At 49.9% G+C, this 15,145-nt stretch overlaps 1 protein-coding gene across 1 annotated transcript; it reads left to right on the top strand.

Annotated features, from left to right (window-relative positions):
• The first annotated feature begins 4,197 nt into the window (after positions 1-4,197).
• On the top strand, positions 4,198-13,973 carry LOC144279407 (trypsin-like). The gene is made up of 5 exons (XM_077840901.1): positions 4,198-4,237; positions 7,580-7,736; positions 8,479-8,732; positions 9,554-9,690; positions 13,821-13,973. The coding sequence occupies exons 1-5, from the start codon at positions 4,198-4,200 to the stop codon at positions 13,971-13,973; spliced, it is 741 nt and encodes a 246-aa protein (XP_077697027.1).
• Positions 13,974-15,145: the final 1,172 nt, after the last annotated feature.

Here is a 15,145-nt window from a genome sequence, read left to right as displayed (position 1 = left end):
CCTAAGTCCTATTTTCCAAAGTGATTTAAAGCCAGATTGGGAAAGGTGTTTAGGTGCTTAATTCACGGCGCGTTCAGGCTCCTGGGTCAGTTAGGTGCATTGGGAAAAAAGGAGAACTACACCCTGAAACGCCTCAGCTGGTAGTGCTCAGCAAGGATAGATGAGGGCACCCTGAGTTGGTACTTAAATCTGCCCCTTTGCTGGTGGGAAATTTTCCAAAAAAACATTCTTTCCATCAGAAAAATCCCATTTCCACCCTTTGGATGCAATTGTGTTTAGAAAAGAAAAATGGAAAGAAAAAAAAAGCGGTTTGATGGGGTTGAAAGGGAACGCTTTGCTCTTTCATTTTCACGTGACCTTTCCTTTCAAAATCGAGCTGATTTTAGATTTGACTATAAATAAGACTAAGATTTTGTCCTGAGTATTTTTAGTAAAAGTCACGGACAGGACGCAGGCAATAAAAAATAAATTACGGAAGCCCAAGCACCGCTGCCCAAGGCCGACAGCTGGAGTCCTGCTGTGCAGGACTGAAGTTGCAGAAGTCACATAAAATCACGGAAGCCGTGACTGGCTCATAGCCTTAACCCTCAATGTTCACACACTGTAAACTAAGGGGGAAAGTCAGAATCAGAGTGGAACTTTTTGATTTTTATCTCAGCAGAACCGAACCGGATGTCAGCATTTCCGTGGGGAATCAGAAGAAAAATTTCTCGGTCTCAGTAGTGAGACAGAATGTTCCAGCCAAACCAAATTGAAATTTCATGTTTCCATAGGGAGTTTTCTTGTTCTTGCTCCGATTCGGAATGAAAACCGGTCGGGATTTGCCTTGGATTGGATAGTCTGGCTTTTGGCCAGCTCTAATCAGGATCCCACTTTTGGAATATTTTAACCCAGATCTTGAATTGGCTGCTGCCTAGAGCAGTGCTTCTCAAGTTATCTGATGTGGGGGACTGGCAATTTTTTCCCCAATGTGCATGCAGACCAGCAGCCGATGGCTCGCGGACCGGCACTGGTCCGCGGACCACCACTTTGAGTAGCACTAGCCTAGAGCATTCAGATATTTCCTTGCAGTAGGTGGGATGTTGAACCCAGAACTTCTGGTCTAGGAAAGGATGAGGTGTGGGTGAATGTATGGGGCTGGGGAATGAGAATAGACACTATTGCATATTACCCTGGCCTTGATCCATTGCTCACTAGAGTGAGTGGGCATCTAATCTCACTCCTGTGTGATTCAGTCCCTTGTCTGTTGCTTCCCTGCCCAGATAACAGAGACATAAAGGATCTGTGTGGAGCAGCTGGTGGGTGTATTTCTGCTTCCCCATACTGGGCCCTAATTCAAACTGGCCCCTCCCAGTCATTATGAGAGCTGCCCTGAGGGAGTTCTGTGTTATTCTTGTGACATCTCGCTGAGATGTGTCACTTGTAATGACATTCCCGGTGTCCTGTCACAGTTGAGCTAAGGTGTTAGGTGTTAGGTCAAACTCAAGGCAGCTCCCTGGGTCCCAGGCTCCCTGCAGACCCAGGCAGTGTTACTGAGTCAGGTACATTGAGGGAAGCTCCCCTCTCTCAGCGATGGGTTCAGGCTCTCTGCAGATTCAGGCTGCGTCACTGTGTTAGTTACACTCAGAGCAGCTCCCCCTTCTTGGAGCAATGGGCTCTATACTCCCAGGGGGATAAGGGGCACTTGCCACTGCATAAGCCCCCTGGGAGTGGTCAGGCCCCAGTGAGGGGTGGGGTCATAGTGAGGGGATGGAACTTTTTTTAGCAGAAGGAGTTGTTGCTTGCACATTCCTGCATCCAGCCCATATCTGATGGTCTAACTAGTGTGGTGCTTTTAGAAAGAGACGTCCATTTTCCAAGTGATGGAGAATCCACCCTGTCTCTAAGGATGTTGTCCCACTAGTTAATTGGATGACTTTGGGGTAGTTCTGGCCCTGCATTGTGCCTCAGTTTCCCCATCTGTACAGTGGGGATAATGACACAGCACTCCTTTGTACAGCACTTGGAGATCTACGCATGAACAACCAGGTATTATTACTAAGGTGTCCTCTAGGGTCAGGTTCCTTGGGTTGATGGGGAAACTCCAGGCCTGGCTGGCCTGGCCTTGACATGAGCAGAATGGACTCAGAGTTAGGGCTGGGCTGGAAGTGTTTCTCCTATCCTGTGAGAATTTGCAAGATTGCAACATTGCCCCCCAAATTGCGCCAAAAAGTCAAATTTTCAACAAGCTTTTCAAACAAACATACTGGAAACCATTTCAGCTTGGGTCAACGGAAACGGTTTGCGGTGATTGTTTCGAAACATGTTTTGATTTCAACTGTTTTCCATGGTTTTAGCCTTGTCTGTTTGTTTTCCGGCTCAATTAAATCCAAGTTCAAAAGGTAAAATTGTTTGGAGCCGAAAAACCCAACACTTCTTGTTTAGAAAAATGTCAAAACTGAGCCATTCGGTCTTTCCAAATCAGGAGGTTTGCCCCCAATCTCACTTTTAATGAACCAGTGGTCTTTTTTTTTTTTTTGCAGTGCAAAAAATCCCTCTCCAGCTGCCCCTTCTGCACCTCCTCCTGTGCCTGGCTGGCCCCGATGGCTTGTAGAATTGAAGAAGGAAGAGCATGTGACTTCTTCCTTCTTGGAAGGATTAAGAATGAAGACTGACACACCCTGTCACTAGCAGCAGCTTCCTGCTGCCTCAGGCAGGACTGAAATGAGATTGGAGCTGGTTCCTTAGGAGCTGCCTTGCACTAGGGCTGTTGCCTGACCCAAAGGGATTAATTTGCGGGGAAGGGCAGAACACAATTATCCGCCCTGCTCCTGCTCCCTGGGCCAATCCGCCCTTTACGCACAGCTCCTGGAGGCGTTGGGAGGTTCCTACCTGGAGATCTTGATATTGTGCGAGCCTCAGATTGGGGGGCAGATTTGACAGCCCAGATCTCTCTTGGCCGGCCAGGAAGTCATGTTATAAAGCTACACCGCTCCGGTCTCCGTCCACAGGTCACACGAGGCTGCTGACGCCAGAGCTGCAGGTAATTCGCAGGCCCAGCCCTCCTGGTTCGCTTCTCTTTTGTTCTGCTGCACGGGGGCCTCTTTCTGACCTGTCAGGGCATGTTTGAGCTATGATCGAAAATGACGTGTGGGATCACGACACGCAGGGTGTTGATGATGTGGTTTTTGGGGTGAGGGGCTGGGTTTTCATCCAGGGGTGCCACTCACTTCTCGGTGTCGGATTCTCACCCTCTGGCACGAGCGCCGGGGCCGAATCGGAGTGACTCCACTGGCGGCAATGGGACCAATTCCTCTCTCGCTCACATGGTGTAAATCAGGAGTGACTCCACTGGTGTCAATGGGGCCGATTCCCCCTCGATGACCCGGAGTAAATCAGGAGTGACTCCACTGGTGTCAATGGGGCCAATTCCCCCTCGATGACCTGGAGTAAATCAGGAGTGACTCCACTGGTGTCAATGGGGCCAATTCCCCCTCGATGACCCGGAGTAAATCAGGAGTGACTCCAGTGGCATCAATCTGGCCAATTCCCCTCTCACTCTCCCTGGTGTAAATCAGGAGTGACTCCATTGGTGTCAATGGGGCTGATTCCTCCCTCGCTGACCCGGTGTAAATCAGGAGTGACTCCATTGGCATCAATGGGGACAATTCCCCTTTCGCTCACCCTGATGTAAATCAGGAGTGACTCCACTCGTGTCAAGCTGGCCAGTTCCCCTCTCACTCACCCGGTGTAAATCAGGAGTGACTCCATTGGCATCAATGGGGCCAATTCTGCTCTTGCTCGTGCTGGTGTAAAGTAGGAGTGACTCCACTGGTGTCAATGGGGCCAATTCCCCCTCGCTGACCCGGAGTAAATCAGGAGTGACTCCCCTGGTGTTTACGCCCACGAAGGGAGCGTGCCGCCCATTGACGCCATGCACGCAGTCATGCCTCGGGGTGGAGGGGGGGTCGACCAGACTTATAGCATCCCTCACACTCTTTTCCCATTGGTCAGCGCTGAGACGCTCTGGCAGGAACCAATCAGAGCATGGGATTCCTTGAGGGTGGCAGGTCAGCAAAGGTGATGGGCGGGGCTCAGGGGGCGGAGCCTGCAGTGGGGAGTTTCTTATGGGCCAATTCTCTGGTAATGATTCCCTTGCCTTCCCCGCCAGCCCCTTGGCACACAGGGGCCTTCCCGGAGCCAGAAGCCCCCACCGGCATGGAGCAGTTGGGCATCACATTGCTGTTGGTGACTGCAGGTGGGTGGGTGTGTGTGTGACCCCCTCCTGGAGGGGATGAGCCCTGCTCTCTCAGTGTGTGTGTCCGCAGACTCGTGTGCATTCCTGCCTGTGTGCATGTGAGTGTTTGTCTCTGAGTGTGTGTGCGATTGTGTGCTTGGGCACGACTGTGTGTGTGTGTGTGTGTGTGCAACCCTGTGTTTGTCTGTCTTTCTCTCTGTGTGTGTTTCTCTGTGAGGGTATGTGTGGGTGATTGTGTGTGTGTGTTAACCGGTGAGTGCATGGACGTGCGTGATGGTGTTTATCTGCAAGCATGTGCGAGTGTGAGCACGTGACTGTGTGTGCGTGTGAGTCTTTATCTGCAAGTGCTGCGCAAAGAAGACTGAGTGTGTATCTGCACGGTGGGGTGTGTTGCATATTCTGTTGGTGTGCTGTTGTTTATATGCAAATGTGTGGGGCTGGGTGCACATTGAATCACAGCAATGAGGGGCTGGATGGGACCTCAAGAGGTCATCTAGTCCATCCTCCCATGCTGTGGCAGGAACAAGTAAATCTAGACCAGCCCGGACAGGTGTTTGCCGGTTCTTAAAAACCTCCAGTGACGGGTCTTCCACAACCTACCTTGGAAATCGATTCCAGAGGTGAGAAAGTTGTTCCAAATATCTACCCTCAGCCTCCTTTGATGCAGATTTAGCTGTTTCCTTCTCATTCTTGGTTGACACAGAGAATAATGGATCCCCGTCCTCGTTAGAACAGCCCTTATCGTATTTTCGGACTGCAGCGGTGCACAGTTGTGTTTGAATGTGTGAATGTGACTATGTGAGCACGGACGTGTGAGGGGTAGGGTTGCCAGGTGTCCGGTTTTCGACCGGAACGCTCAGTTGAAAAGGGACCCTGGTAGCTCTGGTCAGAGCAGCTGACCAGGCCGTTAAAAGTCCGGTCAGCGGCACAGTGGGGTTACAGCAGGCTCCCTGCCTCCCATGGCCCTGCGCAGCTCCTGGAAGCAGTGGCATGTTCCCCCCTCCAGTTCCTTTACATAAGGCCAGCCAGGGGGCTCCATGCGTTGTCTCCGCCCCAAGTGCCGGCTCTGCAGCTCCCATTGGCCAGGAACCATGGCCTGTGGGAGCTGCAGGGGCAGCACTTGTGGACGGGGCAGTGCGCACCGCCGCCTTGCCATGCCTCCATGTAGGAGCTGGAAGGGGGGCATGCCGCTGCTTCCAGGAGCTGCTTGAGGTAAGTGCTGCTGGAAGCCCGCACCCCTGATCCCCCTCCCACCCTCTAAACCCCTTGGTCCCAACCTGGAGTCCCCTCCTGCACCCCAACTCCTCATCCCCAGCCCCACCTGAATCTACACCCCCAGCCAGAGTCCTCACCCCCTCGCACACTCCAACCCCCTGCCCAAGCCTTGATCACCTTCCCGCTCTCCAAACCCCTGTGTCCAAGCCCGGAGCCCCCTCCTGCACCTGAAACCCCTCATCCCCAGCCCCACCCCAGAGTCTGCACCCCCAGCCAGAGCCCTCACCCCCTCCCGCACCCCAACCCCCTGCCCCAGCCTGGTGAAAATGAGCCACTGAGTGATGGTGGGGAGAGCGAGTGACAGAGGGAGGGGGGGATGGAGTGGGGGGCGGCACCTTGGAGAAGGGTTGGTGCATTGGAGGAGGGGTGGGGCAGGAGTGTTGGGTTTTGTGCGAGTAGAATGTTGGCAACCCTAGTGTGTGGGAGGGTGTATTTCTCAGTGTGCACATCTGCAGGCTTGTGTGTGCGCCAGTGGGTGTTTTTTCAAGGCCAGATGGGACCATTGTGATCATCTCGGTTGGCATCCTGTGTCACACGGGCCTGCAAACGGCTCCCAAATGATCCCTAGGCCAATCTTTTTGTAAAACGCCCCATCTTGATGTAAAAGTTGTCCGTGACAAAAATCCTCGGGCAGTGGGTCCAGTGATTAATTTTTCTCCCTGGTCAAAATGTACACTAATGTCTGGTCTGTGTGCACGGTTTTGTGAGAGACGGGGTGAGCATGGCTTTGCACTTGAAGCAGATGCCTGTGAAGCAAATAAGGAGTCCCCCCTTCGAGGTGATTTTCATTGCTAAAGATCAGTTGCAAATAGGAGCCAGGAAGGATGGCCCAGTGGTTAGCGCACAGGCCTGGGATGTGGGAGTCGTGGCTTTGATTCTTCCCCAACACAGATGTGGTGTGACCTCGGTTAAGTCACGTTGCTGCTCTGTGCCCCAGTTTCCTGTGTAGTAAGAAGAGGGCCTGAAACATAAGGCCTGGTATGAGGCCTGAACTAAAGTAGTGGTCAAAACGTTGGGGTCACCAATGTCGTCGGATGTTCGGCTGCGTGTGTGTGTTCCCTCCATATGCCGTCCCAGCCCTGCACAGACAGCTGGCACAGCAGACCTCAAACGAACCACCCGATGGCCACAAGATCGTTAAGGTGCGAAGGCACCAGGCCGGGGTTATTGTCAACAGAGCACGGGCCTAGCTCCATGGATCAATGTCTACAGTTACGCTAGCACGTGGATGACCATGACAATGGACCAGCTCAGCCAGTGGTGGGACTTTCCACTGCCCCCTCGGCTGGCCAAAGACACCCCCTCTGAGATGCATCTTTATACCCCGATACAGACAAGTCACCCATTGCCCCGATGTCTTAGGGCGCCCTCTATTTCCTTGTACCTGTAGGTTCAATCAAAACACCTCTATCCATCATGTTGTCATCCTGACCTTATCCTTCAGATGGGTCAGGGTGTTCCCGTTATGTTTGGGGAGTGGTGTTCTGCTACCACCCTTCTGGAATGTGTTTGCCTGAGTGTCTTGTGCTTAGCCCCTCTGAGGAATGTGTCTTTTTCCAACATCAGCCCTGTACTTGCCAAATTCTGTGAGCGGGGCCTGCCTCTTGCTCACAACATAACTTTCCTTTACATCAGCAAAGTTTTGACTACTTTAGTTCCATCCTCAGGCCTCATACCAGGCCTCTGATACATGGCCTGATGTTTCAGGCCCTCTTCTTACTGGATCCCCTAGTGTACAAAGGGGACAATTGCCCTGCCCAGCCTTCCAGAGGTGGAGGTGAGGGTCACTGTGCTAAAGAGCGGGAGGCGCTCAGGGGCTGCGGTGATGGTCAGGTCAGAGATAGAAATGCCGGGGGACTGAGCTGGCTAACGGCGAGGGCACAGTTTGGTGAAGTTTTCTAATTTCCACTGGCTGCACCTGGGGCACATTTGAATCAGACACTGAAGCAAGAGGAGGAGGGAGCTGGGGGACCCTGATCCTGAGCTGGGGCAAAGCAGGGTGGCGCTGCTGCATGACAGAACTTCCCCTCCCTCCCCAGTTGTGACCCTTTCTGCTTTGCCCCCCAGTGAGTGGCCAGAATGACCGGATCATCGGCGGCGCCCCCTGCAGGCCTCACTCCGTACCCTGGCAGGCCGCCCTCTTTGTGGGCTCCCAGCTCAACTGTGGAGGGACCTTGATTGCCAGAAACTGGGTGGTGACTGCAGCCCACTGCCACGTCAATTGGTGAGTGTGCGTTTGTGGGGGCATCGGGTGAGGTGGAGGGTGTCGGGGAGAGGGTCTGTGTGTAGCTGAGTGGGTGTGTGATTGTAAGTGGGTGTGACGGTGTGGTTGTACGTGTTTTGGGAAGTGTATGTCTGATTGTGAATGGGTGTGAGAGTGCAGTTGTGCATGAGTGTGTGCGTGTGTTGGGTACGGCATGTGTGATTGTGAGTGGGTCTGAGAGCATGGTTGTGCATTTTGTGAATATGTTAGGGAGTGTGTATGTGTGTGATTGTGATTGAGCATTTGTGAATGGTTTGGGGGGGGCATGTGTGACTGTGATTGGGAGAGTGCAGCTGTGCATTTGTGTGTTTGGGGAGAGCATGTGTGACTGTAAATTTAGGGGGGAAGAGTGTATACATGATTGTGTATATGTGTGTTTGTAAAAGGACGTTTCTGTGTCCATGGGATTGTTCCTGTGTTTGACCTCATAGCCAGGCCTAGTGATTTCTGCATCCAGCCCATATCGGATGGTTGAGCTAGCGCACCCTTAACTCCACCCCCTTGTGTGTGTGCCCTTAACTCCACTTTCAGAGATTCATGGATTCCATAGATTCATGCTCTACCCATCCAGTTTGGCTTCCTATATAGCCCAGGCCAGAGAACCTCTCCCAGGGATTCCAGCCCAACAACCAGTGCCCAGTTTCCACCATGGACTCCGTCCCCCACCCCACACTTTTCTCTACATGTGTCCATTTCTCTGCAGCCCCATCAGCGTGCGCCTGGGAGAGCACAACATCAAGCATCTGGATTGGACAGAGCAGCTGAGAATCTCAGAGAAAACAATCCTCCACCCCCAGTATAACCCCACCAGCAAGGACAATGACATCATGCTCATCAAACTGCTCACCCCGGCGATCTTCAACAAAAACGTCCAGCCCCTGGAGCTACCTACCAGTTGCCCCTCCACGGGGGAGAAATGTGTGGTATCCGGATGGGGAACAACAAAAAGCCCTCAATGTACGGTAACACCAATGTTTGGGGGCGGTCTTAGCTTCAAGGGGGAAGAAGCCAGCAGGTCGGAAAAATGAGAAAAATATACATTACTAGAATTTTGAACATCCCCCCACATTTCTTCTTCTTCTTTCTTGCCATGTCCCTATTTGCCTCAGCAACTTTTGTGGCCGTTTCCCCTGAAAACTTTCCCAGGAATGTATTTATTTATTTATTTTTCAGCAATCGATCATTCCTGAGGTTCCATTTAGAGCCATTGGGAAATTTGCCATCGAAATTTTATCTCCCCCCCCAGCCTAAAATTGGGTAGCCGATGAGTGGAAATTTTCCATGGCACGGGGCTGCTTCCTGGGAAAAGTTTGATTTGTGGTTGAGAAAATGAGTGCTGAAAAACTTTTGCCAAAAACATTTTGGTTGGAAATTGGAGAAGACTTTGGCCAAAAATGAAAGGTTTTGGCTAAAAATGAAAACAGATTTTGGCCAGAACCCAAAGAGGTTTTTCTGGTGGAAAGTTGTAGATTTTGGGGGTGAAAAAGGAAAAAATTTGGCGAAAAACAGAAAAAAGTTTGGAGATTCTGTATTTCTTTGAGGAAAAGATGAAATTCCACTCCCTCTCCATTTTCCAACTAGCAAGAGTTCGATTTTTGAAAGGTTGATCTAAGGTTAACGTGTGCCTCAGAGAGGTTCTAGGTGTGTCCATTGACCCCGGCCCTGGATCTAACCCTGTGTCCGTGGAGCTGTGTCCATTGACCCTGGCCCTGGGTCTAACTCTAAGACTTTTTCCCACTGACAAAACATCCATTGTGCTGTGTTGCTGTTTTTTGTAGTGTACTTTCCACCTGTTCTCCATTGTGGCAACATCTCCATTATCTCCCAGCAAAAGTGCCGCAGTATCTACCCTCGCTACTACACCGAGAACATGCTTTGTGCTGGGGTGCTGGAAGGGGGAATAGACTCGTGCCAGGTGAGGGGAAGGCAGAGCTGAGGGTGGGATTGGGGGGCTGGCCTGATGGTCCTACTGCCTTGGGGGCAGCTGGTGCAGGAATGGGACCAAGTGCGGGGAGAGAGAATGGGAGGAAGGTGAGACCAACTCCGATGGATTCTTGAGTGGTTTTCTATAGATGCATCGTTTTCAAGGCCAGAACAGACCATTCTACCGACCTAGTGTGCCCAGGCTGGAAAACCTCCCCAGGGATTCCTGCATTCAGCCCATATCTAGGGGTCGAGCTAGAGCATCCGTAACGCCGCCTCGTAGTATGTTTGCTCTTAACTCTGCCCAATTCAGAGTTCTGATGTCTAAGAAGGATGATTAGATCAACTAGGGTGCAAAATTTCACCCAAATACTCCTGTATTGAACCAAATTTGATGTACAAGGTTGCCTAGAGCTTTACTAAGATGCATGTTTATGTGAGCACCGTTTACTGTGCAATCAGATCGCTCTGTAGAATTGACCTGTTCTCTGCTGTCTGGTTATTGAGCCTCTCCATGGATCACATTTTTCCAGCCCAAGAGGGTTAGAAAGATGCTTTATTTTTTAAATCAGAACTGAGATTCTCCTACACTGACCAGGGCCATAATGGTCTCTGGCCATTCCGGAAGGGAAAAAATTCGTTTCTGCTCCAACCACATCTGAAAATTTTCATAATTTTTGGTCAATCAAAAAGTCAGAAAAAATAGCTTCCGGTCGAGGGCAAGGTTTCATTTTGAGAACATCAAAAATATTTGTAACTAGGGTTAGTTTTAAAAGGAAATTGTGAAAAGCAAAGTCATTGCGAGCCAGAAAATTACCAGATTTGGTTTCCAAACTGGAGAGATGACACATTCTGATGTTTCAGAAATGTTGGGTCAGTTTCTGTCCATCTGAAACAAATTTGGTGAAATCGAGGTGACGTCACAAAATGTTTCCATGTCACCAAACTGCTGCTTTTAATCGAAAGAAAGCTTTGTGCAAAAAATTTTGCCCAGCTGTCCTCCCATAGTCATAAACTCATGGAGTTTCAGGCTAGAAGAGATCACCAGACCATTTAGCCTCCTGTAGATCACGGGCCATCAGCACTGAAAACAACGACCAAACTGAGACCAAATTATTATAGCCAGGATCCTGTGACTCTGGGAGCTGGGGGTTTAAGAAAATTCTTAAATATCCTGAGACTCACCAGAGTTTGGCAAGTCTGGCGGTGAGCCCAGGAGTTCTCAGGAACCCAGGACAAAGAGCAGGAGCGAGTGGGTGCAATTATAGTGGGTGGGACTTGCTTATCTGATTGTTGCAGTAGAATCTGAGTAGCTAATGGGCAGACATGTCTTGACAGGGGAGGGTTGGAGGAACCCAGATTAGCCCGTCACAAAAACGATCCCATTGTGGCTGCAAAGACAAGAAGTTCTCTGAAATCTGCTGAGTGCTCTGCTTTAGACAATGGAAAGGATGCATAAACCTGGCCCCACCAAGAGTGTCCCGGCGGTGGGAGTGGGGGGGGAGGCTTCCCATGACAAGAAAAGCCTGGATCTCCTCGTTCTTCCCCCATATCGGCAGCGTGGTCCACACGTTAGAGAAGGGGAGTGCATGCACTGTGGATCTGTGTTTCCCACTGTCCGTGAATTTAAATAGAAGCGGAACAGCCACATTTCCTTCCTCCGCCCCACTCCCTCAAACTGGGTTTGAAAATCCCAGCCCCACCTGCTGTGGCAAGCGACTGCCCTGCTCTGTGCCTCAGTTTCCCCACCTGGGGTATAATAAAAATGCCCGCTCCTCCCATGGCTAGAATCAGTGTGTCAGGGAGTCAGGACACCTTCATTCTATTCCCAGCTCCTGCTGGGAGACCTTGGCCAAATCACTTCTCCCCACTCTGTGCCTCAGTTTCCCCCTCTGCATAATGGAGAATAAGGGAAAAAACACAAGCTCCGCCCATGCAAGTAGCCATCAAGTGACTTAGACAAAGGTGCTGGATTAGAAATCAGGACACCGGGGTTCTATTGCCACCAGGTGACCTTCTCCTTGCCTCAGTCCCTCCCCCCGACTTTGTCTGCTTAGACTGTGCTTTTTTTTGGAAAGGGGCGGGGGCAGGGAATTAAACCCCAGGCTCCCAGAACCCAAGCTGGCACCTTAACCGTTGGACTCTCTTTCCTAGCCAGTTTGTGGAAATCTAAACGAAAGGCATTTTTGAAAAACATTGGCCTGTGGTTTTAAAGTGGTAGCAAGAATCCAGTCAGTGGGAGGGGCTGGGGATTGTCATAATCAGGAATGAAGCAGAAGAGGGAGACAGAGCAGCTTTCGAGGATAACACCATTTCCTTTATTAGAACAGAGCTCCTTGTTCAGTGTCAGAAGAAAGTGACTATGCACAGTGCAGATGAACACAGAATGGCTCGCAGCCCCCCTCTAGTGGCTGCTGCATTGGTTCCTGGTGCCCCCGTCACCTTTAACGAGCTATTTCCCGCCGAGATGCAGAGCCCTTGGGACTGCACTGTTCCTGAAGTTCTCCATCTAGTGGCAGACAAGAGTGATACCGCCCATGCTTTCGTTCCCTAGCTGTGCAATCGCTTTGGGGGTCTGCCGATGGGGCTCGGAAGAAGCTATTCACGTGCAACCCTGTGCATTTGCATCACAGCAGGGAGGGGAATTTTGCTCCTGGCTGTTGTTGAAAGCCTCAGGGCCTCTGTTCAGCCACAAAGAAGAATGAAAGTTGCTGAAGGGAAGAGCCATTTGGTGGGTCGTACAACACCCAGGACATGTGTTACATACTCTTGAGTGCCACCTATTGGCACCTTTTGCCTTGACGAGCTATTTGCTAGGGCTGGTTGGAAATTTTCCACAGAAATGGTGAAAGTGGGTTTTCGACTAAACTAAGCTTATGGTGAAAAGCGTCTGCTGTCCACAAACATTTAAATTTTTTGGTGACAAACCAAATGCCAGAGAAACAAAAATCTGGAAGGGCCACTGTGATGCTTCATAGGAGTTATATAGTTCAGGCAGCACATGTCCCCGTTCTCTATAGGCTGGACTCCCCAGTCAGACAACGTCACCCGTCATGCACCACAACCTAGGACTTCCATGATGCACCACCTCCCATCTCCAAGAGGGGAGACCGTGGTGCATCATGGGTGGTGTAGTCCGACCTATAGAGGAGAACGTGAGATACCTAAAGTACAATTTCCATGAAGCATCACAGGTTTAAAATAACCAGTCAAAACTTCTTCACACAACGCACCGTCAGCCTGTGGAACTGGTCCCCAGGGGATGTTGTGAAGGCCAAAAAATGAACTGGGTTAAAAAAAGATAACTTCCGGAGAAGTTCATGGAGAATACGTCCATCAGTGGCTATTAGTCAAGATGGTCATGGATGCAACTCCATGCTCTGTGTGTCCCTCAGCCTCTGAGTGCCAGAAGATGGGACTGGACAGCAGGGAATGGCTCACTCGATAATTGCCCTGTTCTGTTCATTCCCTCTTAAGCATCTGGCACCAGCCACTGTCAGAAGAAAGGATACTGGGCTATATGAACTGTTGGCCATTCTTATGTTCTTTACAGATGGAACTGCAGTAGTTTTCAGGCAGTTGGTTTTTCACCAAATTTTCACAGCGAGCAGATACTTTTCACCAAAATTTACATTAGTCAAAACCCCAATTTCCCACCGAAAAGTGGTTTCTATGGAAAATGTCCTTAGCATATAGTTCGTCAAGGCAAACGGTGCCAATAGGTGGTGCTTAAGAGTATGTAATATGTGTCCTGGGTGTTCTAAGACCAGTCAAATGCGTTGTGCTACAAATGACTTCCCTTGCATATTGCTTCCCATCAGCCGGACATCATTTCCGAGTTGAAATATTTCAGTTGGGGCCAAACTATTTTGGCATTTGAATTTTCAACAAAGAAAATCAAAAAGTTGGGTGGAAGACGTGGGCAAAAGTGAAATTTGTTATCATTTTCGTTGATCGTTTCTACTGGAAAAGACCCCCTTTTTGGGTGCGCTCTGCTCTGTACCCATATACAAAGGCAGAGAACTCTTGTCACGGCGTTGTAGGTTCGATAATGTTGCTGGTGAGGTGCATTCTTGCCTGTCGTTCTTGGCTATGATGTAGTCTTGTCTTGTCTCCTTCTAGGGAGATTCCGGGGGACCCCTAGTCTGCAATGGGAAATTCCAGGGTATTGTGTCTTGGGGGAGCCAGACATGCGCACTGTCCAACAAACCAGGTGTCTACGTCACCGTCTGTAGATACGTCAACTGGATCCACGAGACCATGAACAACAACTGATCCTTGGTTCCTCAGGACACCGACACCTCCCTCTCCTACCTGCACTGCCGCATAGGGTCCATACAGTGCCGTTGCAGGCACATTAGCTAGATTGTCCCTCCTGGCTCTGTGCACAGATGTTAAATAATAAAGGCCCTCTGCTGTTGGGAGCGGTTAGTTCACAGAAGCTCCACATTATTTCATGCCTTGTTCTTAGTGTAACACCATGCCCTGGAAGTATAACCATTCACTGCAGCATCTGGGCACCTCACAGTTGCCAATGTCTTTATCCTCACACACCCATTTGAGGCAAAGCAGGGCTATTCTCCCCATTATATAGCTGGGGAAACTGAGGCATGGAGCAGCTAAGTGATTTGTTCATGCTCACACAGGAAGTCTGTAACAGAGCTGTTATAAATATAAAGGGAAGGGTAACAACCTTTATGTGTGCAGTAATATAAAATCCCTCTTGGCCAGAGATACAGAATCCCCTTACCTGTAAGGGGTTAATCAGTTCAATTAACCTAGTTGGCACCTGACCAGAAAGACCAATGGGGAAAAAAGATACTTTCAAATCTGGGGCAGGGGGGAAAGGCTTTGTTTTTGTGCTCTGTGTGTGTTCTCTCCAAGACAAAGAGAGAGACCAAGCAAGTAATCCAGCTCCTACTGAAATGATACACCTAATATTACAGAAATAGTAAGTAATAGCAAGGAATGTGTTAAATTATCTTTTGTTTTAGCTCGTGAATTTTCCCTGTGCTAAGAGGGAGGTTTATCCCTGTTTTTTGTAACTTTGAAGTTTTGCCTAGGGGGGAATCCTCTGTGTTTTAAGTCTTATCACCCTGTAAAATTACCTTCCATCCTGATTTTACAGAGGTGTCTCTTTTACTTTTTTTTCTTTATAATAAAGTTCTGTTTTTTAAGAATCGGATTGGTTTTTAGTGTCCTAAAAACCCCAGGGTCTGGTCTGTGCTTGCCTTGTTTACCTATCTGGTTGGTAGATTATTCTCTAGCCTCCCCAGGAAAGAGGGGAAAGGGGCTTGGGGGAATATTTTCGGGAAACAGGAACTCCAAGTGGTCCTTGTCCTTTTCCTGAATCTTTGTCTGACTCATTTGGTGGTGGCAGCAGTACTCATCCAAGGACAAGGAAGGATTTGTGCCTTGGGGAAGTTTTTAACCAAAGCTGGTAAAAA

This window comes from Eretmochelys imbricata, chromosome 24 (genome assembly GCF_965152235.1).
Source record: "Eretmochelys imbricata isolate rEreImb1 chromosome 24, rEreImb1.hap1, whole genome shotgun sequence".
Lineage (NCBI taxonomy): Eukaryota > Metazoa > Chordata > Testudines > Cheloniidae > Eretmochelys > Eretmochelys imbricata.
Note: the sequence above shows the minus strand (reverse complement) of the source record. Positions and strands in the feature narration are given on the sequence as shown.

Excerpts from the sequence above, each read along its gene's own strand:
- LOC144279407 (XM_077840901.1), top strand. The coding sequence starts at position 4,198 with ATGGAGCAGTTGGGCATCACATTGCTGTTGGTGACTGCAG. Across the intron at positions 7,737-8,478 it reads GCCCACTGCCACGTCAATTG|CCCCATCAGCGTGCGCCTGG; the intron begins GTGAGTGTGCGT and ends ATTTCTCTGCAG. Across the intron at positions 9,691-13,820 it reads GGGGAATAGACTCGTGCCAG|GGAGATTCCGGGGGACCCCT; the intron begins GTGAGGGGAAGG and ends GTCTCCTTCTAG.